Source organism: Equus caballus, chromosome 7 (assembly GCF_041296265.1).
Source record: "Equus caballus isolate H_3958 breed thoroughbred chromosome 7, TB-T2T, whole genome shotgun sequence".
NCBI lineage: Eukaryota > Metazoa > Chordata > Mammalia > Perissodactyla > Equidae > Equus > Equus caballus.
In genome coordinates, this window is record NC_091690.1 from 69,944,094 (window position 1) to 69,969,862 (window position 25,769).

The 25,769-nt window shown below is 56.9% G+C and overlaps 1 protein-coding gene across 14 annotated transcripts; it reads right to left on the minus strand.

Moving 5' to 3' along the window:
* Positions 1 to 8,525: 8,525 nt before the first annotated feature.
* TSKU (tsukushi, small leucine rich proteoglycan) lies at positions 8,526 to 23,240 on the minus strand. Of its 14 annotated transcripts, XM_070273268.1 has the most exons (5): positions 17,635 to 17,804; positions 15,945 to 16,116; positions 15,743 to 15,862; positions 15,369 to 15,432; positions 8,526 to 11,071 (listed from the first exon to the last, which is right to left on the minus strand). In XM_070273268.1, the coding sequence occupies exon 5, from the start codon at positions 11,061 to 11,063 to the stop codon at positions 9,990 to 9,992; it is 1,074 nt and encodes a 357-aa protein (XP_070129369.1). In that variant the 5' UTR covers positions 11,064 to 11,071; positions 15,369 to 15,432; positions 15,743 to 15,862; positions 15,945 to 16,116; positions 17,635 to 17,804; the 3' UTR covers positions 8,526 to 9,989. The 14 variants fall into 14 exon arrangements, with proteins under 14 accessions (XP_070129369.1, XP_070129371.1, XP_070129368.1 ...); XM_070273270.1 differs by lacking the exons at positions 15,945 to 16,116; positions 17,635 to 17,804 and adding an exon at positions 23,141 to 23,183; XM_070273267.1 differs by having other exon boundaries at positions 15,945 to 20,596.
* Positions 23,241 to 25,769: the final 2,529 nt, after the last annotated feature.

Consider the following 25,769-nt stretch of genomic DNA (forward strand, 5'->3'; position numbering starts at 1 on the left):
CTTGGCATGGTGGTTAGGTTTGGCGGCTAGGTTCCCGGGTTGGGATCCCTGGCACAGACCTACAATGCTTGTCAGCCATACTGTGTCAGCGACAGTCATATAAAGTGGAGGAAGACTAGCACAGATGTTAGCTCAGGGCTAATCTTCCCCAGCAAAAAAAACCCCCAAAAACCAAAAAAAACACCTGAATAAATGTTAGTTTTAAAATTTTGTAAAACACAAAAATTGGGAGTTATTTCATCAGAGGGGAAGATGTGAAGGCAACGACGGCCCTGGTGACCGCCGAGAGCCGCTGTTCATCAGACTTGTGCTTCTCTGGGTGCGCCTTCTGCTCTCCGGCGGGCAGCCCCGAAGCCCCGGCCTGGGGCAGCAGGCCACTCCGGGAACAGGACGGAGAAACGGGGCAAATCCGGGGAGCCGGGCCCCCGGCAGCGCCCTCTGGTGGGGACAGGGACCCGCATTCTGCTCCGGGCTCTGCCTGCAGCTCGGGTCTTGCAAGGTCCCCCATATTGCCCCTCTGTCGGATGGGAACTCGAATTCCAGCCCGGCCTGCGTAGCCACTTGCCACCGTGGGCCGCAGCGGACCGGGCGCCGCGGGGCCGGGGTGCGTTTGGTCCTCCTCTGCGCGGCCCGCGGCCGGGACGGCGATGCCCCTCGGACCAACACTGGGCTGCAGGGTGCGTGTGGGGCGGAACCTGGGCACCCACCGAGGCCCGCGGGCGCGCCCCCTGGGCTGCCCGGATCCCTTGAGTCACTCCCTCAGCATCCTGTTGCCTTTGTCCCAGACTTTTATTATTCTTGTCATCCCCCATCTCCCAGAGGATGGCTTCCCACCAAACGATGTCGCTCTCTGCCAGGGCTGACCAAGTTCTTCGCGCGGGTCTACCAGCCAAGTAATCGTATTCGCCCTTTTCCTTTTTTTTGAACCTGAATCACTCCGCGGAGGAGTGGGAAGGAGACGGCGTTTGGAACGGAACTGCTGAGTGCAAGTCCCGGGTTCCGCCCCGGGCCCTCTGGGCGTCAGGGTCCCGGTCTGTGAAACGAGTTAGTGGTAAGCCCTGCCCAGCCTTCCGCACGAGAAGGCTATGAAGAGCACACGAGGTCTGGATGCGACGTGTAAGATCTGTGTGAAGTGTTGCCCAAACCTGCTTATGCCGTAGAATCAGCCTGCTTTGCTTGTTTTTAAAACCTGGAAACTACCACCATCGCCATTCATGGGCACATGTGCACGCACGCACACGCGATAGCGAAAGATGAAAACTTGTGCAACATCGAAGTAAAATTCCGGCACATCTGAAAAAATGAGATTTCGGGGTCTTTCTGGTGCTTGTGTTTTGTGCCCTGCCGCCAGCAGCATGCCGCTGGGCCAGCCTTGTTCACAGGGTGCACAAGTTAGAAGGAGCCGCGTGGTCTCCTGTGTGGACTCGTCCTACGGCTGGGGAAGAGGCTCGGAGAGGTGGTCTCGCCCCTCCTGCTCTGTAGCCACTGGGGCTGCTGTTGGGGTGGAGGAGGTGGGGCACAGGCTTAGTCACCGGGAGGAAGTCAGAGCAGACGTGGGTCCCTGCCAGGGAGCTGGAGAGGAGGTGGAACCTCACAGGGGACAACTGCCCCATCCCAGGTTCAGGCCTGTCAGTCACACACCTGCCCTCTGAGGGAGAGAAGAGGGGGCATGGAAGGGAGGTTCCTGTTGCAGAGGAACTGGAAGTCTCGAGAACTGGTTTCTGCCATAATCTGGCTCTGCAGCCTTGGGAAAGTCATTTAACCTCTCTGAGCCTCCATTTAACCATCAAATAACATGGACGTAACAGACCCATTTTTTCATTTATCAGGTGTGTACTGACAACCAACTATGTGCCAGGCACCAGCCTGGGTGCTAGGGACCCTTTGGGGAGCAAGGTAGGCACAGTTCCTGCCCTCAGTGTAAAGTGGAAGCTGGGAAACTAAACAGAAACTAATTGATGAGTGTCACTCTGGAGGGAAGATGAGGTACCAGGTTAGCACAGCAGAGGAGCATGTAATTTTGCCTGAGGTAGGATGGGGGGAGGTGGTCAAGGGAGGCTTCCTGGAGGAGGTGGCGTAGTTCCTGAGACAGGAAGGGTAAGTCGGAGGTAATCAGGCTGCTGGGTGTGAGGACAGGGAAGCATTTGTTGCCCCTCCCCTTCTCCTTCGAGGGTCACTTTCCTTGAGAACATGTTAGCAAAGGGAAGTTCTGTGTAGTCGCTCCTGAGGGGTCTGCTCAGAACCCAAGACAAAGTCCCTCCAAGCACCCATCCTGGTCCCCACACCCCCATGTGTCTGCAGACCACATAGGATTTTACTGGCGGGTCGGGCCAGTCAAGGGAACGGCAGTGTTTGTGTCTGCGTGTGGGAGGGTATTTTTAAAGCTTGTGCTAAGTATGACTTTGCCCACAGTCTGCGGAAAGCACCAAAAAGCTACACCCTTCCCAGGGTCTGCTGGGAGGGCTGCTGGGTTCCTGCCCGGCTCCCCTCTTGCCTCCTCTCCTCTGAGCAGCTCTCACCTGCCCCCACCCATGACTGGCCTCGACCAGCCTCAATTCCCCTCATGTAAGCCCCTCCGTCTGGAGGCAAGCCCCTGAGGGAAGGAGAAGGCATCTTGGCAGGACAGTGGCTTTAGGTCTTTATTCTGCCAGTTCCCAGCTGTGGCTGTGGGGAGAGACAAGGGGAAGCGAGAGTGGGTGGGTCTGGGGACCACTAGTCATTTGTCTGGGCTGGGGACGGGGGCTGGAGGAGAGTGTGAGGCTGCGGGGAGACAGGCCAAGCCTGCGGGGTGGCTGGGAGACAAAAATATAACAAGAGATGACCTCATGTGCAGGGCGGCCCCTCATAAACTTTAAAAACACTGGGTACATGTGTTTTCTCTCAGTTGGGCCTCTCTGCCCGGTCCCTTCAGACTGGCCATGCTCGAGGAGGCCGTGGTGGTCTGCTTTCTCATTTGGCATCTTTGCATCTTCAGCTGCCCATGTCCCACGGCCAGGTTAGCAGTTCTTTTCCCAGGGAAGCCAGAGGGGTGGAGGAGGGGCAACAGGGCTGGGGGGACGTGGAGCCTGTGACACGGTTGTAGCTGTTGTCATGTAAGCAACCCCTCCAAGCATAATGGCTTAGCACAACTGTCATTTCATTTGCTCATGATCCTGCAACCAGGGCTGGGATCAGCTGGTTGCTTCTTCTGCTGGTTTTGCTCTGGTCACTCTTGTGTGCCGGAGGTGGCCGGGTCTGAGATGGGCTGGGATACTGGACCTTTGAGCTGTTCTCTCTCCAGATAGCCTTAGGGCTTCTCCGCGTGGTCTCACCGGACTCCGTAAAAGGAAGCTCCTGACTCCCAAGATTGCAAAGTGAAAGCCACCAGGCCGTCCTAGGACTCGGTCTGGAACTGGCCCAGAGCCACGTCTGTTGTATTCTGTGGCTAAAACAAATCCCGGGCCCTGCCCGGATCCAAGAGGAAGGTTCTACAGAGGGTGATAATACTAAGAGGTGTGGGTCATGGGGCCTCAGTATGACGGGGCATCACATTGGTTGGTAGAGATGGCAGCACGTGTAAAGACCTCATCTGTGAGCCACCTTCTCTGTCAGTCTCCCGTCCTGCCTCTAGCGTCACAGCCCTAGCAACTGCCATGTGCCGCCTTGAAATCATGCTTAGGGTGGATCGCATTTGGGAAGTGGTCGGGTACCCCTCACTCCTCATTACTTAGTGAATGCCCTGGCCTCCGTCCCCCAATCGCACTCTTGCTGTCCTGGGCCCCTGCCTATCTAGCAAGGACACCAGACAACAATCATGGCTTAAGCCAGCGAGCAATGGTGGAATCTCAGACAGTGAGGCTGTCAGGAGAGCGAGGAGAGTGGAAGATTCTCCCTGCTCTCAAATCACAGCAGGTGGGCCATTCCCTCCGTGACTTCCGGGCCTGGGGAGGAGGGTCATGGCGATGTCTCCTCAGCCCTGTGTCCGTACGAGTGCTGGGTCAGAAGGAAGCTCGTGGTGAGGCGGTCTTGATGTACTGGTGCGGCGGGTAGAGCCTCTTCTCAAATTCCTAAACATAACAGCTTCTATGAGGGCACCTGCTGAGAGCCAATGGCCACGGAAGAACCCTGCCGGAGAATATTTTGAGTCATAGCATGCTTCTAAGTTTGACAAAATAAAGAATTTTCCAAAAACATAGTACAGTTGTCCCACGGTGTCTGTGGGGGATTTGTTCCAGGACCACCCCCCTCCCCGCGACAGATAGCAAAACCACAGATGCTCAACTCCCTTGTATAAAACGGTGGAGTATTTGCATATGACCTACACACATCCTCCCGTATACTTTGTCATCTCTAGATTACTTATAATACCTAATACAATGTAAATGCTATGTAAAGAGTTATTATACTGTATTGTTCAGGGAATAATGACAAGAAGAAAAAGTCTGCACGTGTTCAGTACAGATGCAACCATTGCAGGCCTTTCCATCTGTGGCTGATTGAATCTGCAGGTGTGGAACCCATGGATGTGGAGGGTCACCGTATTTCATATTATTTATTAAATGGCACTTATTATGTGCTATGAACTATTCTAAGTATTTTATGTACATTGACTTACTCATTCCCCACGGCAACCCCATGAGGTAGCTACTATCTCCCTTTTATGGATGTGGAAACTGAGGCACAGAGAGGTGGAGTGGCTTAGCCCAGGCCACTCGGCAGCAGAGCCGGGCTCCGAGCCCAGGCGCTCTCCCTCTGAGCCTGTGCCTGAACCTCTGGTTATGTTGCTGTAAGGAAGCGCTCATGTCAGTGCCTCCACCTTATTAAGGAACCTGGCTTTTTGCAGCCCACAGTAGGGCTCTTTGTCCCTCTTTGCCTGAGCAGGGGGGCTGATGCCTTGAACCATCACTCAGATTTGGAAAAGTTGCTACTTCTAAGAATCAACCAATTAGAAAATTTTTCCTAGCTTGACACTTCTGTCCTCAAACCAGTTTCTCTTTTTCTCTGTCTTGCTGTGTCATGTGTGTAATCATTATATATACATGGTACCCAGACATATGCGTATATTTCAAGAAACATAAATATGTGTTTGTGCTCCTAATTCAGAATATTTTGACTAACAGGTATGCAAAACAAAATAATAAATAGCTTTTGGAATTAAACAGTAAACACAGGAAGAATTTCCCGCCTAGCTCAACAAACACAATAATCCCCATAAACACAACCACTGGTACTTAAATAAATACAAGGGAAGAATAAACACAGGGCATGTGACTTAACTGGATGGCTGTTTGCTGTTGCCAGATGTTGAGATGCAGACTGACATTAGGGGTCGATGCGCAGGGCAATTATGATTGCAATTAGCTACCTGCGGACACTGGGCATTGGTGTGTGTTCAGCAGTAGTGGACATTGCCACCACTGGACATCTTCCCTTTGTGGACATCAGCCACTGGTGAGGGCCGTCAGGATGGATATTAGGTATCGGTAAATATTAGGTATTAATGGACATTTGATCCCTGGTGAACATCAGCCAACAGGGAACATTGAACATTGATGGGCAAGGCTCTACTAGCCTCTGATGACCTCTCCTGTCTTGGTGGACATGAAGTCTGAGCACAGAGTCGGCCTCTGCCCCACCTGCCCCATGCCTGGCAGTCTTGTCCAGGGAAACATCCTCTGAGCTGGTTTGGAGGCAGTTGGTGGGTGCTAGTATATACATCTCTGTCTGTCCTCTCTCTCTGAAACCGCTTTGGCTGTGACAATTTGAGTGGTGTCACAACAGCTATGGAGGGAAATTCCTGGGTTTAGAAAGAGTTTAATTAGCTCTGAGTTACAGACAGATTGGGTTACACATACATCCACGCAGACTCTGCTCTGCCGTCCTGACCACCACCGGGCGTGTGTCCCTTGCTTCTCTGTAGATGATATGATCAAAGCGCGGCAGGCTGGCCTCATGGGCAGCCGGACCTTAGAAGTGCCTTGTGCTTGGTTTAACGCTCTGCTCTCACCATCTTGAAATTCTTAACACTTCTGAACAAGAGGCCCCACATTTTCATTTGACTCTGGGTCCCACAAATTCTGTAGCCAGTTCTGAAGCACAGACTCGGCCACCTGCCATGTGACTTTGGGCTGCTCCTCTCTGGGCCTCAGTCTCCCCATCTGTGAAACGGGGCCAGGAGGGGAGGGACTTGGATCTTTGGCTTTTCATGTTGTAGGATTTAGAATCAATGGTCTGATTGCAGGTATTTAGAGCTGCGTAACTTCCCCAATTTATTTTCAACAGAAAAATAAATGGAATCCCAGATGAAGCCAGGCCCAGGCTGGTCCCCCTCATCTGGACGGTGACAACTATCCCTGAGGAAATGACAGCACACACACCAAGTCCAAGAACACGTGCCCTGTAAATGGCAACTGTATTAATGAAATGCAAGGAAATGTTTGTGACCCAGCCTGGCCATGAGGGCAAACTGCCTCAGCTGTTTCCCGTCTCTGAAACTCAGCTGAAGGGCGAGGGCAAGGCCTATTCCACGGCGGGCACGCAGAGCGAAGACCCTCTGCTTGCAGCATTCGCAATTCTACAATCCTCAACCTTTAGGAAATTCTTCAGTTCTGAGTCAGTTATCAAAATAGGAGTCTAAGACTACGTGGTTCTGTGTTTCATTATTCTATGGTGGCGAGAGGGAGGCAACAAGCATTTGTGGAGGGAGTATTTTGTGCCCGGTACTGTACTTCATTCTTGACAAATGTTACTTCCATTATTCTTCCTATAATCCCATGGGGGGAGATATTTTCATCCCCATTTTCCAGCCTCAGAGAGGTAAAGTGACTTGGCCAAAGTCACACAGCTAGTTTGTGATGGACCCAGGATTTTAACTCTCTTCTGTGAACACCAAAACGAAATCTCTATAATTCTGTAAGGTTTTAATGCCTCACTCTTGGCTCCAGGGTTTCGGGAGGGTGGAGCGCGGCAGAATGAAGGCGGTCCGGATAGGGAAAGACAGTCGGGCCGTGCAAACCGCGCAGGTGCGCTTGCGCCTCCCGCCGCTCTGGGCCTTGCTCGCTGACCCCTCCGACCTGGCGTGTCTGGCCATGCGCGACCACGAGGTGGCGCTGCGGGCCGGGAGCCTCTGGAGGGGCCGCGTGGACACCCGGTCGGGCGCTGCCCCGCGGGGCTCCTGCTATCCCTAAGGCATGTGGGGAGCCAGGGCTGCGGGGTGTGCGGGGTCATGCCCCCACCAGGAAGAAGGACCCCGCGGGGGTGACAGCGTCGGCCCATCCTCCCACTGGAGCTTCACCCCCAGCTCCGTTTTGCGGACGTGCAGCTGCTGCTCAGGGCGGAGGCGACCTGCCCCGAGCTCACTGTGAGCGCCCGGCCTGCCCTCCCCTACCTTCAGCCTCGCTTTCTCCCTGACTTTAAGACCCGCATGTCCCATGGCCCACCCCCAAGGAGGACTCCTTCAAGGGGGCTTTGGGAGGGCCTAGCCCCACTGGGTGAAAGACCCCGAGATCCCTCTCCTAACCCAACATTTGAAGCATCTCTCGTTGCAGGGAATGGAGGAGGGGTGAGGAACTAATCCCAGGACTGTGGGGGCTGGGGTCTCACCCTGACAGGCCCCTACCAGGCCTCAGCCCCTTCCCGTGTTGACTGTGGTGGGCAGCCTCAGGCTCAGGGGGCCCAGGTCCTGCGGGGGAGCCTGAGTAACAAGATGGGCAAGCTCCCCACCCATACCTGTGGCCTGAATGTTCTGCATTCTGTACTATTGCTTACCTATGATCCCTCCCAAGTGTGAGCCCCCGCTGTCCTTGGCTGTGTGGATGAGCCTCCTCCAGGAAGCCTTCCTAACCCCACTATAGGGCACTCACAGCCACCTGTGCTGCTCTTAGTCAGCTGTCCTGTGTCCTTCCTCCCCCTTCCCCCCCCCCCGCCCCCCGCCCCAGGAATGTGAGTCCCCTCAGGGCAGAGGAGATATCAGGAAAACTTGTCATTGTTGGTGAAGATGGTGATGGGTATTCCTGCAGAAATCGGCCAATTAGAAGGAAGAACTTGCTGACAGCAGAGCCAGTGGGGTGAGCTGGAAATGAGCTCCCTGTCACTGGGAGTGTGCAAACAGGAGTTAGGGTACCACAGTGGTCCAAATGCCAAGAGGGAAGAAAGCACTGTTGGAGCTCAGAGGAGAGGGACCTCAGGGAAAGCTCCCGAGGGGAGGCAGGAACTGGGTCCGTTAGGGTGGGAGGGAGTTTAGAAGCAGGGGTGGGGGCAAGGGCAAGATGCCAGAGCCACAGCCTGAGCAAAGGCAGAAGTGTGCAGGGGCCTGCCGAGTTCATGGAGTTGGGGGATCCAGAAGGTGGACAGGGCGCAAGCTGCTGCGAGAGGTCCCACCCACCCTGGAGCAACTCCCTCCCTCATGTCACCTCACTCCCCAAATCCTGGGAGGTCATCAGGCTTTTCAGGGAGAACAAGCTGCCCAGGGCAGAGCTGGTCCCGATTCATCCTTGTGGCCTCAGGGCCCAGCCCAGGGAATGTCAGTGGACACTGGCCGACCGATGGAAAGAGGGGCTCTTTATAGTGTTTATTAAACCAAGGACCAGTAGGTGCTGGGTGGGGCTGGTGGGGGAGGACAGAGCCCTCATTGTCCTGTGGGCGTCTCTGTGGGCCCCGCCCCCTGATGCCCACATGGCCAGTGGTGGCTGGCTTCCATCCAACACCTCTTCCCAGCACATCCCCAGGACACAGTATTACAAAAGTGAACAAATGCAACTTTTTCTTCTTTTACAAATGACACGTTTCCATCCCCTGCCAGCAGGGGTGGGGGGTGGCGTGGTTGAAAGTGACAGTCCATTAAAAAGGCAACAACTTTTATAAAAGGAACCCTAAGGAAAGAGCCCAGGGCTGGGAAGCTGAGATGCCACCCTGGGGCAGGGCGCATAGACAGGTGGGGGCTCCCTGCCTCCTCAGTAGGGTGAGATGGTCTCAGGGACTGTTGGGCTCAGGGCCAGTGGGGGCTGAATCCAGGAGGCCCCCCGGAGCTCAGGGCCAGGTGGGGCTCCAGGACTGCAGCAACTCCTTGGGGAGCATGCACTTCAGGGGTCAGTGGGCACATTTCCAGTCTTGATGCTGGGGGACCCCACCCCAGAGTGGGAAACTGGCAGGGCTGAGCCTGGCATGCCTGAAGCTTCCAGAGACCCTGAGAAGTGAACTGACCTAGCTTGTGCCACACAGCCGGTCACAGGGCCCAGAGTCCAAGGCCCTTGCCTGTCCTGAGGAGGACAGGGACAGGTCACAAACAGCAGGAGGTGGGTCTTGGCAGCAAGCGGGAGCCCAGGAAGGGGAGGGGAGGGCATGATTTGGAGAAGTCAGAAAAGCGCAGAGGGGCCCGGCTGGGAGGCAGGACGCTGGGTCTAGTGCTGCCTCTGCTGATGTGGTACCTCAGATCTGCATTTTTCCTTCTCTAGGCCTCAGTTTCCCCATCTGTCACATGAGGAGGTGGACTTGATTTTTTCTCCAGTCTTTTCTACAACTAAAGTTCTACCCAGGGTTCTAGGGGAAAAGAAAAGGATGAAGTGGGCCTCATGTGCCCAGAGCAAAGAGGGGGCTTTGTCATAAAAGAAACCCATGCTCCTGAGTGACTAGACCATGGGCCCAGGGGCGCTCAGCCGTGGACCTGACCTCTGCCCCGCAGTGGGATCTCCCTCCCACCCTTTCCTGTCACGGGTCAGGTTGGCCCAGGCCTGAGGGAAGGCACTTTGGGGACAAGTGGGGAAGGACAGCAGGGGACTGCTGTGTGGTTTGGCATGGAAGACCCTCTGCTAATGGTTTGGGGGGCAACACAGACAAAGGGGCAAGACTTTGCTCCTGGGTGTTGGTCCAGGTCCAAAGCCTTTCTTTCAATGATGCTGCCACAGAAGCCTGCAGAGTCCCCACTGGCATTGGCACGTTAAAATATGAATTACCTGGGACCTGAGTGAGCCCAGGGCAGCAGTCTGTTGTGTGGCCCCAGGCCACACCATTTGTCACAAGGTGTCGGGGCCCCTGGCAGCCAATTCCTGGGCTTCTACACAGTGCAGGGCCACCTTGGGACTGGAGCCAGGCTGCCGGGGGTAGGCGCCCTCCCGCACCAGGCGCCGGCAACGCACACCCTGGCCCACGCTGACACTCTGCAGCGCCGGGAGGTGGAGCAGCAGCATCTCGGGAAGGGGTACCAGCGCGGTGCCCGACAGGTCCAGCTCCTGCAGGGAGTCCAGGCCAGACAACATCTCGGCTCCTGCCCACTTGAGCTTGGGGTTGCCCGACAGGTCCAGGACCTGCAGGCCCTGCAGCTCACGGAAGCCATAGGGTGCCAGCTGGGGGACACCCTGCAGGCTGCCCAGCGACAGGTGTGTCAGGCCCACCAGCCCCGTGAAGGCACCTGGGCCGATGGCAGCCAGTGGGTTCCCGTCCAGGCTCAGGTAGCGCAGGGGCAAGTCGTGGAGGTCGGGCACGGCGCGGAGCTGGTTCCACGCCAGGTTCAGGCTCTGAATGGTGGGTGTGGGCAGGCTGGCCCCTGCGGGGTGGGGCAGGAGGCGGTGGATGAGGTTGTGGGAGAGGTCCACGTGCAGCACCCTGCCCTGGCTGTGGGTGGTGAAGGCGGACACTGAGACCTCCTGGAGCCGGTTGTGGCTAAGGTTCACGTCACTCAGGGGTGAGCTGGTGAAGCTGTCGGCCGGCAGGGCTGCCAGGCCATTGTGGCTGAGGTCGAGGGACTCCAGGTAGCGAAGGCGGGAGAAGGCAGTGGGCAAGATGCTGGTGAGGAGGTTGTGGCTGAGATCCAGGCCAGCCAGCGTGGTGTAGCCTGGCCCTGCCAACACCGACTCGTTCACCGTCTCCAGCCGGTTGGAGGACAGGTCCAGGTGGGTTGTGTCCAGAGGGATGGGCACGGGCATGATGTGGGGGCCCAGGCCACTGCAGTCCACTCGCGTCAGGCTGAAGCTGTCGAAGAGGCCAAAGGTCTCCACCTCACACTGGCACCCGGGGGAGCATGGCCGGGTCGTCTGGGCCCCGCTTGCGGCCAGCAACAGCAGCGGGGGCAGCAGCAGGGGCCACGGCATGGTGGGGGCTAGAAAGAGAGCCATAGGTGAGGGGCCGCAGCAGGCTCCCCAGACCACATGGTTTGAACCCCACCCCCTAAGACACCAGCCGATGTGTCTAGACACAGCTGAAGGTTGCCGCCAGCCCCTCAGTCCCCTGGGATGCTTTCCCTGGATACCCCTCCTCATATAATTTCTAGTCCCCGTTCCTCTGTGGCCTCAGTCTCCCCATCTGTATGGTAAAGAGGGTTAGGCCAGATTGGTCGATTTTAAACTGGAAACAGCAGAACCCTTTCTTAAGTAAGATTAGCAGATGAAAGGGGGCTGTTCTGGCTGAAGCGAGGGTGGGGGCCTGGAGCCTTCCATGGCCGCTCACCATCCCTGCTGGAGGATGTTAAAGAACCCAGTTGGAAACCCACTGGACTAGACAGGTCTTCAGCTGGTTGCTCCAGCTCCAACTGTCTAGGTCCATGGGCTAGTCTCGACCCATCTCCTACTGGGGACAGGCTCATAGCCTAGGGCTTGGGGTTAGGGGGTTCCATTCACCTCTGCTGACAGGTGCTAGGTGCTGGGTGCTGAGCCAGCTGCCTCACAGCCCGGTCTCGCTTAACCCCCACAACCACAAAAACTGCAAGGCAGCAGTTTCTGTCACTGCTTCTCGAAGAGGGAACTGAGACTTAGAGAGGTTCAGGAGTCACGCACGGCCACACATAGTGGGAGCAGAACCTCATGGCATACAGAGGAAGCATGGCTCCCTATCGTGGTTCAGCGGTGGAGGAGCCATGCCTGAGACCCACGCTCCAGCCTCCCAGACCGAGGCCTCTCCCTGCAAGGGGGGCTGCAATGACTATCCCCACAGTCCTAAGCCCCCTCACCTGGCCTGTCCTCGAGGCAGGACCCCCTTCATTCCAATTGGGGACCCAGCGTCTAGACCTCCAGAAGGGCTCTGGGGACACCCGTCCCAAGCCCCTTTCCCCCTGCCCTGCCTCACCCCCAGCTGATACAGCCATTTCCTCTCTTGGGCCCTTCCTTTAACCCACGCAGGCAGCTGGGCTGGTCTCCCCAATATACAGATGAAGAAATGGGGCTCAGAGAAGAAAAAGGTCTTACTGCAAACTAGTAAAAAGCAAGGCAGGATCAGAACCCAGGCCTGCTCAATTCCAATTCCTCCATTTTCACCTGCTGCCTCCAGCAGGCCTGGCAGGGTGGCCGGCAGAGACAGGGTCCCCAGTGGGTTTTCCCCGCTGACACATCCTATGACACAAGCCACATTCCCTCCCCTGGCCTCAGTTTCCCTCCCTGTACAACTATAACAGCAGCTGCCACCGATGCCAGGCACTACATGTACCTCATCACCTTCAGTCCTCATACTCATGCACACGTGTCTGACCCAAGGCCCGAGTTCACGCCCACTGTGTTTCTTGGGACAGTGGTGCTCAGTGGTGCTCCCAGGAGGATGAGGGACGAGCACAGCGAGCTTCTAACTGCAGTTTGTGGTTACCCCTCCCATCACACAGCGGCCACTCATCCCGGGGGACAGCAGCCCTGAGCCTCACCCCAGCAGGCCTTTTCATCTGGGGTGGCCCCCTCTGCACCTCTGCAGTCTTCCCCGGACCTGTCCCTCCCACCGGCCTTCTGGGAGGGGCGGACCAGGGACCTGCTCGCCTTCTGGACTGAGGGTGAGTGGCGAGGGAGCGGCAGGATAGCTTTACTAGTCCTCCATGAACACTTGAAAGGGGCAGCCACTTGATCCGCACTCAGCCCTGTGCAGGGGCAGGGAGAAGTGGGGCCCCTCCCCTCCCGCCCCTTTCTTTTGTAGAGTCCAATTTGAGGATTAAACCCGGCCCAGGTGCATCCTGGGCTTGGTCCCAAATGAGGCAGGACAGAGTGTTCCAATGTCTGGAACAAAAAGGAATATATTAAGTTGCTTCAGGCACCTTTGTCCCTGGGGAGCGGGGGGACCCTCACCACAGGGGTTCATTACCGCTCGGCTGCACCCCCCCGCTAAGCTGATCTGCTCATACCCGTCCTTCCTGGGGTTTACACAAACACCACACACACACACAAAAGGCCCCTAGACTACCCATTGGTCCCCAAAGGTGATTATACAATGTGCCTATTAAATGCCAAATGACCCCTCCTGAGCTCCCGCTTATGTAACTGGCAGCCCCAACACGGCCCAAATGCTGCCCTTCCAGAGAGGGCCTCTGGCCGCCCCCCAGGCCTCAGCCTTATCCCCTGTACCATGAGGCAGTCATCCTGCCCTGCCCCCTCACAGAAGTTGACCCAGCTCTCTCTGAAGTGCAATGCCCACTGCGAAGGGTTGTGCACGCATGCAGGGGTCAGCATGGGGCCGCTGCAGACGAGGACCTGACTGGGTAAGGGGAGCAGAAGTGTGGATTGAGACCCACCTGGATGCCTGCGCTTATGAACGCTCCCAGGGCACCCTGGATGGGGTCCTTGCTCAGCCCTGCGCAGCGGACGCCTCTCCCCCGGGCCCCTGCTCTGTGCCAGACCCGGACATTCAGTGGAAAGCGTGGATGGTGACAGTCAGAGCCAGTCCTGACTACCTGCTAGAGCTGGACCCTCGTTCTCTCGTTCAACCCTCAGTCCTCCAGGACCCATTTATAGTGGAGGGAACTGAGGCTCAGAAAAGGAAGGTGGCACAGCGAGAACTGATCTTGGGGCTTTGTAACCTTGTAATCAGTTGGGTTCAAGTGGGCGCACAACCTTCTCTGTGTTGCTGGGGACAGAAGAGCTAAGCGTCCAGAGCCCGAGGGCCAGGCTCCGGCTGCCATGAAGACTGATGACGTGGGTGCCAAGCTTTTTAACACCCAACGGCTCTGGGGCTTTCCCGAGGTCACAGCAGAGCCCAGAGCCTCTCAGGGGTGTCCCAGGCTGTTGGGAGAAGAGAAGGGAGGAATCCCTAGAGGCTTCCCAACTTTGGACCCAGAGAGGGGCAAAGCAGAGGTGTGGGCTGGCAGTCCTTGAGTCAGCGCCCTGCTCTGCTCAGAGGAAATGGCCCCATTGGGGTAATATAAGGAGGGGCACTTCTTGTCAAGTTGTCACGGGAGATGCTGACGTTTGGCACTGCTACTCCAAGTCCCTTAGCAAAAAGGTTCTGGAGCCAAGGGGAAGGCAGAACTCTCCCAGGAGACTGAGGGAAGATAAGGAAACTCCTGCTGGGGCACAGCCCTCTACAGTTTACAAGAGTCCTTTGCTCATTTGATGCTGTGAGGGCCACAGAGCAGGGTGTGCAATCTCTTGCTTTAGCAACAAATCTGTGGCCCAGGGAGTCTGCAGTGACTGGTCTGCGGATACCCAGTGAGGCGGTGGCAGCTGATACTCAGACTCCAGGCCCAGGGCTTCCCCATCTGTCAAGACGGCTGTTTAAGTCTCCTACGGACCTTACTGAGTGCATAAAAGTAACGCTCAGAAGAGTCTGTAACCTCACGGAGGGTGTTGATACCACAATGCCAGCTATCATAAGGATAAAATGCATGTCTAAGAAAATAATAACTATGCTTTAAAAAAACCCCACCTAAATCCTAACTTTGGAAAGCCGAGAAGAAAATAGATCAAGACAACAGTGGTTTTCCTTTAGATGGCAGGACTTTGAGTGACGTCAACATCTCAATCTCCTTTCCTCTCTTATAGTAAAAATATATACAGGGGCTGGCCTGAAGGCATGGTGGGTAGGTTTGTGCACTCTGCTTTGGCAGCCCAGGGTTCGTGGGTTCAGATCCCAGGCACAGACCTAGCACTGCTCGTCAAGCCATGCTGTGGTGGCATCTCACATAAAATAGAAGACTGGCATAGATGTGAGCTCAGTGACAATCTTCCTCAAGCAAAAAGAGGAAGACTGGCAATGGATGACAGCTCAGGGCCAATCTTCCTTTCCAAAATAAATAAATATATATGTACATATATATAAAAAAACATGTATGTGTATATATATATATATATATATATATATAAAAAACACTCTGAGTAACCAAGACTCCTAGTAGGACGGCTGCATGGCCATCTCTGCTCTCTCTGGTCTGGGCTGGTCACGATCTCTGAACCTCAGTCTCCTCATCTGTGAAATGGAGATAGTAACGGCCACCTCACAGGACTATCATGAAGATGAAACAAAATGGTGGAAGTCAGGCACCCAGCAGGGCTCCTGGGACACGGGAAAGGCGCAGTGTGGGTGCCCTGGCTTCCTGGGAGCTGAGGGAGAGGCGAGGTGGCGATGGGCAGGTGGGCCTGCCCCTACTGAGCTCTCTCCTCCTCCCTCCTTCAGCAGACATGTCCCACATGTGTCAGGGCTCTTATCCGCACCTCCCGGAGAGCAGTTCTTTCCATGGAGGCCACACCATGCGGTTTCTCAACAGGGCTGCTGGATCTGGGGAGGGATGAGTCATGTGAGTTCCTCTTGACAAAAACCACCGGCCTCAGCTCTGTGGAAAGGAAAGACCCCCCCAGAGAGCCAGAAGGCCCTGCACACCAACTTGCAGTGTGAACCGGGCAAGTTGCTTTACCTCCCTGGATCAGTTTCTTCAACTGTCAATCTGGGATGGTAATGCAGGTCCCATCGGCCTCAGAGAGGAAGCTGTGAAGATTAGACTGAGAAGCTGAACGCTCCCACAGAGAAAGGAAGCCCCAAGGAGTGGAAGCCACAGAATGGAAAAACTGTGCCTTTTCATCTAACTCACCCATATCCACTGCAGACACAGTTAATCGCAGCACCGCTTCCTGGGCAATCTGCAGGGGACCTCAGAACTCTCCTGGACGTGGTGCTCTAGACTGCCTCTACCCACCGATCGGAGTTGGCTCTAGAGAGGAAAACTGTCATTCTGGGATCAATTCTCTGATTTGAAGGAGCTACAGCCCGGGGAACAGAAGTCACCTGCTAACCTGGGCGACTCTGGGAAGCGACTTCCTCTCTCTCAGCCCGTTTCCACATCGGAGACAACAATCCCTTCCTCAAGGGGCTGCTGCGAGGACTAGCGGTCACAGCGCCAGGACACCCACCGAGGCACAGTCAGCGGGTGGCGTGTCTCTCCTAGGCCACAGGCTAGAAGGGGGACTGGAGGGGAGGCCACAGGGCAACCGTGCATAGTGACAAGACAGTCCTGGCAGGCAGTCAGGAGCCCCAGTCTTAGTCCCTGCTCTGCGTGGCCTGTTCACAACTTCAGACAAGTCCCCTCCCCTCTCTAAACATTTCTCCTGCTTCATAAGGGGCTTAGTCTAAACAATCCAGCTCCAGCATCTCAGAATTAAACAACTGCATTTACTGAATCTCTTCTAAGTATAAGGCACTGTGCTAGGCCGTGTGAGGTATGCATTGGGCTGGGGGGGTAGGGGGGTGGGCCAGGACACCAACTCAGCTCAAGATCACTAGCACCTGCCTCAGACCCAGGAGACCAGGACTCCAGCCCCAGGTGTGCCACTGTCTGGCGGGTACCATCTGGAAGGGCACTATCTGTGTGCCCTTCGCAGTTTTCTTGACTTCTCTGAGCCGCGGTTTGCTCCTCTGTGTAAGGTATGAACTCTGCCTCCCTCTGGGGCCTGTGCTCCACCCACGGGAGAAAGGGAAAGGCACAGAGGTGGCCACCAAGGTAGGCCAAGGGAGAAAAGGGATCTTTGGCCCAAGATAACATTCCTTCTTTTCCAAACTTGACCTGCAGATAAGACACACACTTTTGGCCAGGTTGCAGAACACCAGGGCGAGAGGGAGGCTGAGGGCCCAGAAACTGCACCCGCCGCTGGTGCGGGGGACAGGGTGTAAGGTCCTCCGGGCAGGGGCCTTGAGTTACTCATTGCTGGGCCCACAGAGACTCTCAGGAAAGTTTGCTGATGGCCTGTGAGGTCGGTAAACGGTGTGGCCCTACAGGTCTCCCCACTGTGACACCCCAGACCCTGCTAGAGCCCCTAAAACAGCTTTGGCCACAAAACTCCTTGACTTCTACTTATACCTACAGAAATCGGGTTCTCCCTGGCATAGAGGCATCTGCAGGTTGTCCCCATCTTCCTCCCTTCCCCGGCTGAGCCCCCATCTTGATCTGAACCCAAGGTGACGGCCTCTGGACGACTCTCAGCCTCTGCTCACGCTTCTCTCAACTCAGGGAATTCCAGAGCTGGGGAGCTGGACGGCCTCTCAGAGACCACAGGAGGCGGAGGCCCAGAGAGGGACCGTGACGGCCAGGAAACAGCAGAGCAGGACCCGGGACCTGGGTCCCGATGCCACACACTGCTGCCTACACTGCCTGCATCCCCCGGCCTGCCCTGGTCCCGCCAGCAGAACAAAGCCCATCTGTGCCCTCGGGCTCCCGGGCCGCCCTCCCTGCCTCCTCTCACATCTCACCACGGGCACACCTCCAAACAACGCAGTCAATTCTCTGCCCTCATGTACCTGCCCATTTCCTGACTTGAAGTGTACTCGGCGAGGGGCGGTGACCCTGCCCTCTTCACCTGCGCATCCCTCCCCAACTCAGGGCAACAGCCAGGCCTGCGGGCCCGGCAAATACTGCTGGACGAATGGAGAGCCCGGCAGGTAAGCCAACCGCTGGACTCAGCCCCGGTGTGAAGCCAGCCCTGTACCTACCGGGCTTGGGCCAATCTCTCCTTTGTCAAGTCTCAGTGTCCAGAGCAGGGATGACAACACAGGGTTGGTGAAGGCATTAAGGGACAGCACGTGTGGCATTCAGTTGAGGATCTGCCATGTTAAGTGCTCAGTGCATGGTAGACAGCAATGGTGACGATTTATTACGCTTCCTGAAGGCAATGACCATGTTCTTCTTTACATTCCTCTCTACCCAGGTACCCCATGCAGTGCCAGGGACCCGGCAGGCCTGTGACCGCTTGTGCTAAGGTTTTCCGGTCACTGTGCAGGAGTTGCTGGCAAGGCCCCAATCTCCCCGCTCGTCTGAGGAGACCTCTCTAGGGTCAGGGGTCCCAGCTCCAGCCCTCCTGGCCCCAGCTGCCTGCCCCTGGGGCTGCACCACAGCATCTCTGGCCCATAGAACTTCCCCGCGCTTCATCACAACTCCGAGAGGGAGCCCCTGGCACAAGGACGAGGTGGGCAGGGGGCTGAGCCTCGGCCCCGGCATCCACCCGAGACAGGCCTTTCCTCCATCGGCCACGCCTCAATTTGGAGCTGCCCCCCACCCTGCTCCCCTTCGTCATCAGCTCCCTCTAGCTGACGCCAAGGAAATCCCCAAGTGGAAATGCCATTAACGTCCTGCCCCTCGACCACTGAGTCAGTTCCAGAAACATAAGGCAGAAAGAATTTCAGGGCCAACTCCCGGAGCCTTGAGGGCCGGCCCTCCCAACAGCACTGCTAATGCTGCACTCTGTACAAACCCGTCAGCCCGCCCCCCACGTCTCCGCCAGCATCTTGTTTCTACCTCGCTGCCATCCTTGACCGTGGGGATTACCGTCCCTGCTCTGCAGACAAGGAGACTGACATTACCAGCTGGGCAGTAGAGGAACCAGGACTCCAACCCAGATGTCCAAGCTCCAAATCCAGTGCTCCTTCTACCGCTGTGCCTCAGCTTACAAATGGGCACGTGTGGATGACAGCTGGAGCTGACCGTGCTCGACTGTAGTTGCGTTGACCTGTCTGTCCTCCTGTGGCCAGGGATGGGGCTCGATTCATTTTAATGTCCTTGGAGCCGAGCACTGGGCCTGGCACAAAGAAGGTACTATATGAAGACATACTAGGTATTTAGGATACCTCCACCTCACCAAGGACATTCTCAACCTTTCCAGCGCCTCCTCAACTATTATCTGTCTGGTCACCCTATAAGATCAGCAGATCAGATGGCATCGTATCTATTTTACAGTTGCATAGAGACCCAGAGAGGTTCAGTGATCTGTCCAGAGTCACACAGCCAGTGAGGACAGGGGCTGGACTCAGGATCTAGGTATTCTGACACCTGGTACCTGGCCTCCTCTGTGACATCATCCCCGGTGCAGGTGGGCCTGGAGGCCCAGCAACCTCATCCAAGGAGGATGATCCACAGGGAAATGGGCAAGGCTCCAGATACCATTTTCTCCTTCCAATGCGTCTTCTTCCTGAAGCTTTTCCAGCTCCCTTTGGCCTGAGGCAGCACGTTTGGACACAAGGGAGGCAACGTGGGGCAGAGGAAGTGGGCTTTGCAGCCAGGCAGACCGGGCTCCAACCCCACAGTGCCTGCCTCTGTAGTGTGGTGGGAATCCTAGCACGGCTCCCAGCGCGTCACCGGGATGATGACACGAGGTAAAGTGGAGACTCGGCCTGGCCTGGCACACACTGGTGCTCACTGCATGCAGCCTCCTGCCCCCTAATGGTTAATTTCAGGGGCCAAGAAAGGCAAGGCAGGGGCAGAGGATAAAGAATCCAAAATGCGGGTCCGGCCCCGTGGCTGAGTGGTTAAGTTCATGCGCTCTGCTTTGGCGGCCCAGGGTTTCGCCAGTTCAAATCCTGGGCGTGGACACGGTACCGCTCATCAGGCCATGCTGAGGCACTGTCCCACATGCCACAACTAGAAGGACCCACAACTAAGAATATACAACTACGTACCCGGGGGCTTTGGGAGAAAAAGGAAAAACAAAATCTTAAAAAAAACCAAGAATCCAAAATGCATCCTCTGAGGCCTAGAATTCTCTTCCTGTGCACCCACACCCCAGAGTCCCCCTCGGGCTATGAGTGCTGCCCAGGCTCTCCTGGGGAATTAGTAAGGGGAGCAGAAAGGTCACAGAGGCCGAGCCAGGTGGAAGTAGTTGTGTTGCTTGTGACAGAACCAGAATCAGCAGCTACCCCAGGCGGGTCAGTCATTGTCTCCACTGCTCCCAAGCCAGGCAGTCACCTCACCCCGCCCAGGGCTGGCTCAGGAGGCCTCCTGGCCTGGACACCTGCAACAGCCTCATTCCTGACCCCCTGCCTCCTACTGCCAGTCAGGCTGGGCACCAGAGAGCAATTCCAACAGACCCCACCACTGCTCCCTGTTTGAACTCATCCCGGGAAGACAGCGTGCCAGCAGAGAGCCCCACCTCGCTCCTAGAGCCTTTGCACAGGCTGCTCCCTCTGACGAAGGTGACAATAGATGCCCTTCTTTTCTCGGCCTACCATGGAAACCCTCACTTATTTGATTCAAAAGCCACCTCCTTGGGGCCAGCTCCAGGCCGAATGGTTAAGTTCGCTGCTCCACTGTGTCGGCCCAGGGTTTGGATCCTGGGCGCGGACATGGCACCGCTCGTCAGGCCACGCTGAGGTGGCATTCCACATCCCACAACTAGAAGGACCTGCAAATAGGATATACAACTATGTACGGGGGGGGGGGGGGGTTGGGGAGATAAAGCAGAAAAAAAAAAAAAAGATTGGCAACAGTTGTTAGCCCAGGTGCCAATCTTAGAAAACAAAAAAAGCCACCTCCTCTGTGAGCCCTTCCCAGTGTAACCTGCCCCTCATCCAGCAAAAGATCACCCTCCCTGGGCTCCTGTGGCCCCTGGGCTGCCCCCTCAATGTCCCGACACAATTTGCAGTCTGTGGCCGTCTCAGAATCTGACCGTGTGCAGCTCTTCTCCTGCATGGGAGATATGAAGGGGGATAAACCGTATGAATGAAGTGTCCTGCACAGAAAGCTTCCCTCTGCTTGGAGAGGATAACAATTGGCTCAAGCTTGCAGGGGACTTAGGGCTTTGTCAGGTGGTGAAATCGGGCTCAGGACCACAGGAGATGGTCTCCGCCTTCTATTGTCAGTGCAGTCCCACAGCTGTCTGCACAGCGTCATGCAGACCACGAACCTCTTCTCATTTTATTAGCACAGGTAATTCATTATCCTATTTAACACTCAGCAGATCAGTGAGACAGGAATTGCTATTCTCATTCGAAGGATGATGAGACTAAGAACCAGAGAGGTCAAGTTACTTGCCCCAGGCCACAGAGCTAGGAAGCAACAGAGTGGCAGTAAAATCCAGGTCTTTTCACTCAAAGAGGCTGGAGCCCTTGGCCTCCAGCACCACCACCAGTCCTAGGTTTCTTAGAATGACCAATCTCACCCTGTCGTGCTTGCTTAAACCTCCAACAGCTTTCCACTGCCTACAGGTTCAAACCCCAGCTCCTAGACCTGGCATTCAAGGCCCTCATATTTGGCCTGCCTTCCTTTCTAGCCTCAGGCTGAATTCCACTTCCCCCTCCCTCCCGCCAAGATCTTGCACCCGACAGTCCCAAAGGCTCTGTGCTGTTATCAGAAGGCACAGTGAGGCGCTGTTCCCTCTGTGGGAGATACTTCCTGGCTCCCAGGTATATTCACCTGGCTTCCTCAGCCTTCCCTTCCAGGGGTTCCAGGCCCACCTCACTTGTCCCTCCCTACCTTCACAGCCACCTTCCTTCCCCTCCTTCAAAAGAGCAAAGTAGTGCCTGGGAATCAGTCAGGTCAGAATGGAGGGAGGTGTTACATAAACATCAGTGTTTCCAGGCTCTGGGATCTCCAGCAGTCAGCCAGAACAGGAAGGGAGGAGAGAGGCAGTCGACACTTCCCTTTCCAGAAGGGAAACTGAGGCCCAGAGAGGGGAACGAAAGTGCCCACGGTTGCCTCCTTCCCAAGTGAGTGGCTTGTGCTCCTGCTTCAAGTCTGCAGCATCCAACAAAGTTCTCAAGGACTGGGGAGGGGTGGGGGTAGGGAGGAAGGTGTCAGGGTTATCTTTTCGACTCAGGATCAAAAACTCAGCAGGCTCCCGCCACCTGAGCCCTCCCTCTCGGGCCAGACCTGGGCTCTGCAAGTCTGGACTTATCCGAAGGGTAGAGCAAAGAGAGGAGGGACCCGAGAAGTTCCTGAGTCACCACCTCGCCCGGCCAAGTGTGGGCGGGCCCTGCTCTCAGCCGGCTCCCGCTGCGCTGGTTATCCCGAACGCAGGCTCTGCGCCGCCAGGGAGTTCTCAGCCCCAGCCCTAACAGGGCACTGCGACTCAGAGAGGCCGCGCAACTTGTCCAGTGCCGTACAGTGGGCCAGTGGCCGTCCCATTCGACACCAGTATGTGTAAAGTTCCCACTCCCCGAAGCCCAGCTCGGGGGCCTGGAGCCTGCACCTCGGGCAGGCCCGGATCCCAAGAAGCTATCGCCCTCTCACCTACGGGATCAGATGGCTTGTCCCCCCACCCCGGAGGCGGGAGGCAAACGGAGAGCAGATCTCAAAGCGGAGCCAGGGGCTGGGGCCGGCCTCTCCGCCTAGCAGACACGTCTCTCTCGGTCACACACTCTCTCTCCGAGAAGCGCGGGGCAGGCAACGCCGGCAGTCCTCTCCTCTCCTCGCTCCAGCCCCCGGCGGAGCCCAGGACCGGACGTCTCCCTCCCTCCCCGTAGCCGGTTCGGCTAGGGTGTCCGGCACGCTCCGCCCAGCCCTGACCCGGGACGGTCCCCAGACGAGGCCGATCCCCACCCCAATCCTATGCCGTCCCCTCACGGCCCTAAGGACCCTAGGAGGTGAGGGAGAGGAGGGCTGCCAGCGCCCCCTGCCAGGGCTGCAGCGGGGAGGAGGACGGGGGCTGGCTGTTGCCCCAGGAACCGGGAGAAAAGTTTGCAGCCAAGTCGGGGGCCCTGGGGACAGCAGGGGAGCGGGCAGTCGGGGCGGCGTCTGGCTCCCGGCGCGCACACACTCCACGGACACCCAACCCAGACACGTCGACAGGCACACACCACGTACGCGGACACAACGATGCACCCACCAACACCCAAACCAAACGCGGGCCCACAATACATGGACACAGGCGCGAAACAACCACGCAAAGGCACGGACACAGAAAGGCGCAGGCAGATTCACGTCCCCGGACCCAAACTCACAAAGACCCACAAACGCGAGATGCACGTGCCGGCACAAAGACCCCAGAGACGCCGGCCCACGCCCTGGGCCCCCGGCCCGAGCCTTTGTCTCCGGGAAGCCCTCTCCTCTCGCTCCGGGCTCCCCACTCCGGCCGAGCCCCGGGCGTCCGGCGGCGGCTGCCGACGCCCCGGGTCCAGGAAAAGTTGAGGGGCCCCGGCCCCGCCCCTGCGCCCAGCGCCGCCCGCCCGCTGGATGGGGCGGCCGGCACGGGGCCGGGGGCTCCAGCTCCGCCCGGGGACCCGCACCCACCTGGAAGCCTGCGCCGCAGCCGCCTCGGCACGCTCACCCAGGCGGCCCGGCTTCGGGCCCCCGGGCCGGCGCTTTTCTCGCCGCCGCGCGGCCCGCCCCTGCCCCCGCCCGCCGTCGCGCGCGCCCCCCACCCGCCGGCGCCCAGTGGCGGCCCGCGCCGGCCGCCCGGGCCTCGGCCTAGGGAGCGTCGCCAAAGTGCCGGCCTTCCCCGGCGCGCGCCCCGCCCCCCGCCCGCCCGCGGAGCCGCGCCGAGCCCGGGTTCCACCCGAGGGAGCGTCTCAAAAGTGCGCACGCAGCTCCCGCCCGCTCCAGTCGGCCTCGTTCCCGGCTTCCTGCGTCCCGGATCCCCGCCCCCTCCCCGGGAGAGCCCCGGCCGTCTCAGCAGATGGCCCCAGGGTCGGGAACATCTGGAGGTCGCTGGAGAGAGAGAGAGAGAGAGAGTGTGAGTGTGTGTGTGTGTTAGAAAGAAAGAGGTTGGTAAGAAAGAGTTGGAGTGGGCAAGGGGGAGGGTTCCCTCTTCTCCACTTCGTCCCCCCATTTTTTAAACGGGTGGAAGCGGTCCAGAGACGTTAGGGAGAGAGAGACCAAGAACCTGGAGCCGAGAGAGACTGGCTGACGGACGAACTCGCAGAGAGGAGAGTCTGGCTTCAGCAGAAGAGCTGGCGGGAGAGGAGAGAGAAAGCAACAGACTTATTTTTTTCTGGAGGGAACCTTCGACGTCTGGTTGGATTTCTAAGAAGAGAATCTACATGTGTGCCTAGGCAGCAGTTGAAGTCTGTTTGTTCCTCCCATCCCTCATTATGGTAAAAGGGCAGGAAAGCACCCAAAAAGCTTTTGAAAATGGGCGGTTGTGGACCAAAATAATCCATAACCAATCTATAAATGAAAATCTGGGTGAGTTTATTCTGAGCTAAAATGTGAGGACCATGGCCCGGGGCCTTTCTTCCCGAAGGAAGAAAGGGCACCAAAGAAGTGGGGTGTACAGAGTGATTATATACCCCCAAAGAGGATGTTTCACATATGATTGAAATGTCCCTTTTGTAATAGTTGCAAAACTGCTCTGTTGGCACAGCGATTGATGGACACAGCAGGTAGGTCTGCTGTCTCGGTGGAAACAGCAGGGTGGCAGGTCTGCTGTCTCAGCTGGGTGGTCACAGGTGAGCTGGGTGGTCTAAGGGGAGCACAGCAATCAGTTCCTAGCCTAAGGAAAGATGCTTATCCTTAAGGAAATGCCAACGTAGGGGAAGTTGCACCTTTATCTTAAGGGCATTTGATCTTGCCTTAGTGAATGTTTAAAGCAGACATACAATGCATGCTCAACAGGCAGGGTCAGGCCCTTTTGGAAAAAACAAAGTCAGACCAAATTAGGTTTACGCCAAATGGCTTCCTCATATACTCCAATATGTCCTTTTGCTTGCCATTTCTATTTGTCAGGGTTGAGGGAGAAGTTGCCTGGTGGATGCACTTCCTACAAGGGGGGGTGAGTTTGAGGCTCTCAGTCCATGTGCCCAGACAAGTGGGGTTAAGGGGGGGCGCGTTCTCAGGCACCCCAGGCCTCTGGCCAGGGGGTTGAGCAGGCTTTGGTTTTGAACCCTGGACCTCCCAGGAGTTTCCCCTCCAGTGGAGAGGGCCCCTGGGTGCAGAGATTGCACAGTGCTCCCCCTGCAGTGGCCCAGACTTGCACACTCAGTCTTCTTGCTCTATCTTTCCCTATGACTTTTTTCTTTTAATTAAAAAAGTTGCTTGGGCTTGTGTGTCTGTGTCTGCCTGTCTGCCTGGCGAAGGAGAAGCAAGGGGGGAGACGGGGAGGGAGGCGTGGAAGCCACTACCCCAGGCCTCCGGGCAGCAAAACCAAAGCTGCTGCCTGGAGAACAAAGTGCCCTTGCAAGTCCTCCCCCTACACTCAAAGACCTTGTGTGGTCCTGGCGACTCCACTCACCCGGGCTGAGACCCGCCGCCCCTGCCAGTTAGGGAGGTTGGGGAGAAGGCTGGGATCCTGGTCTTCTCAGGGTGGGAGCAAGGAGAGCTCCCCTTTCTCCTCTCTGCCCTGTGTCCTCCCCCAAGTAGAACCCCTGCTTCCAGAAGTGGGAGGCCAGCGGGGGCCTTCCAGCTCAGACTTCTCATGGAAAAGTCTTAGAAATTGTACCAGAGGCTCCTTTGCATCCATCACCTCCTCACGATGGAGCTGAGTGAACGGGCTGCTGCGCTTCAACTGCACATCCCCTAATCGGTCTCCGTGAGTCCCGGGGCCTCAGGCGTCTCAGCCTGGAGGGGAGACAGAGCCCCGAGCTTGGACAGGCTCCTGCGGTGCCACTTACCAGCTCTGGCTAACCCTAGGCAAGTTCCCTGACCTCTCTGAGTTTCTGCACCTGTAAAGATGCAGTTGTGGGGAGTAAACAGGGTGACTTGGTAAAGCCTGAGTCTGGCTCACAGGAAGCCACTGTGTGTGCTTATCGCCGGTATCATTGTATCAAGATGTCTGTCTCCTGTCAGGGAGTGGGGCAGAGTCTGGAAAGCCCAGCAGGCTTGGGAGAGGAGGAGACAGGGGAATGGTCACTTGACCCTCGGGCGGGCGGCTTAGCCCACCTGCCTGCCGCCTCCTCCCCTCCCTTGGGGAGGGGGCTTTCCT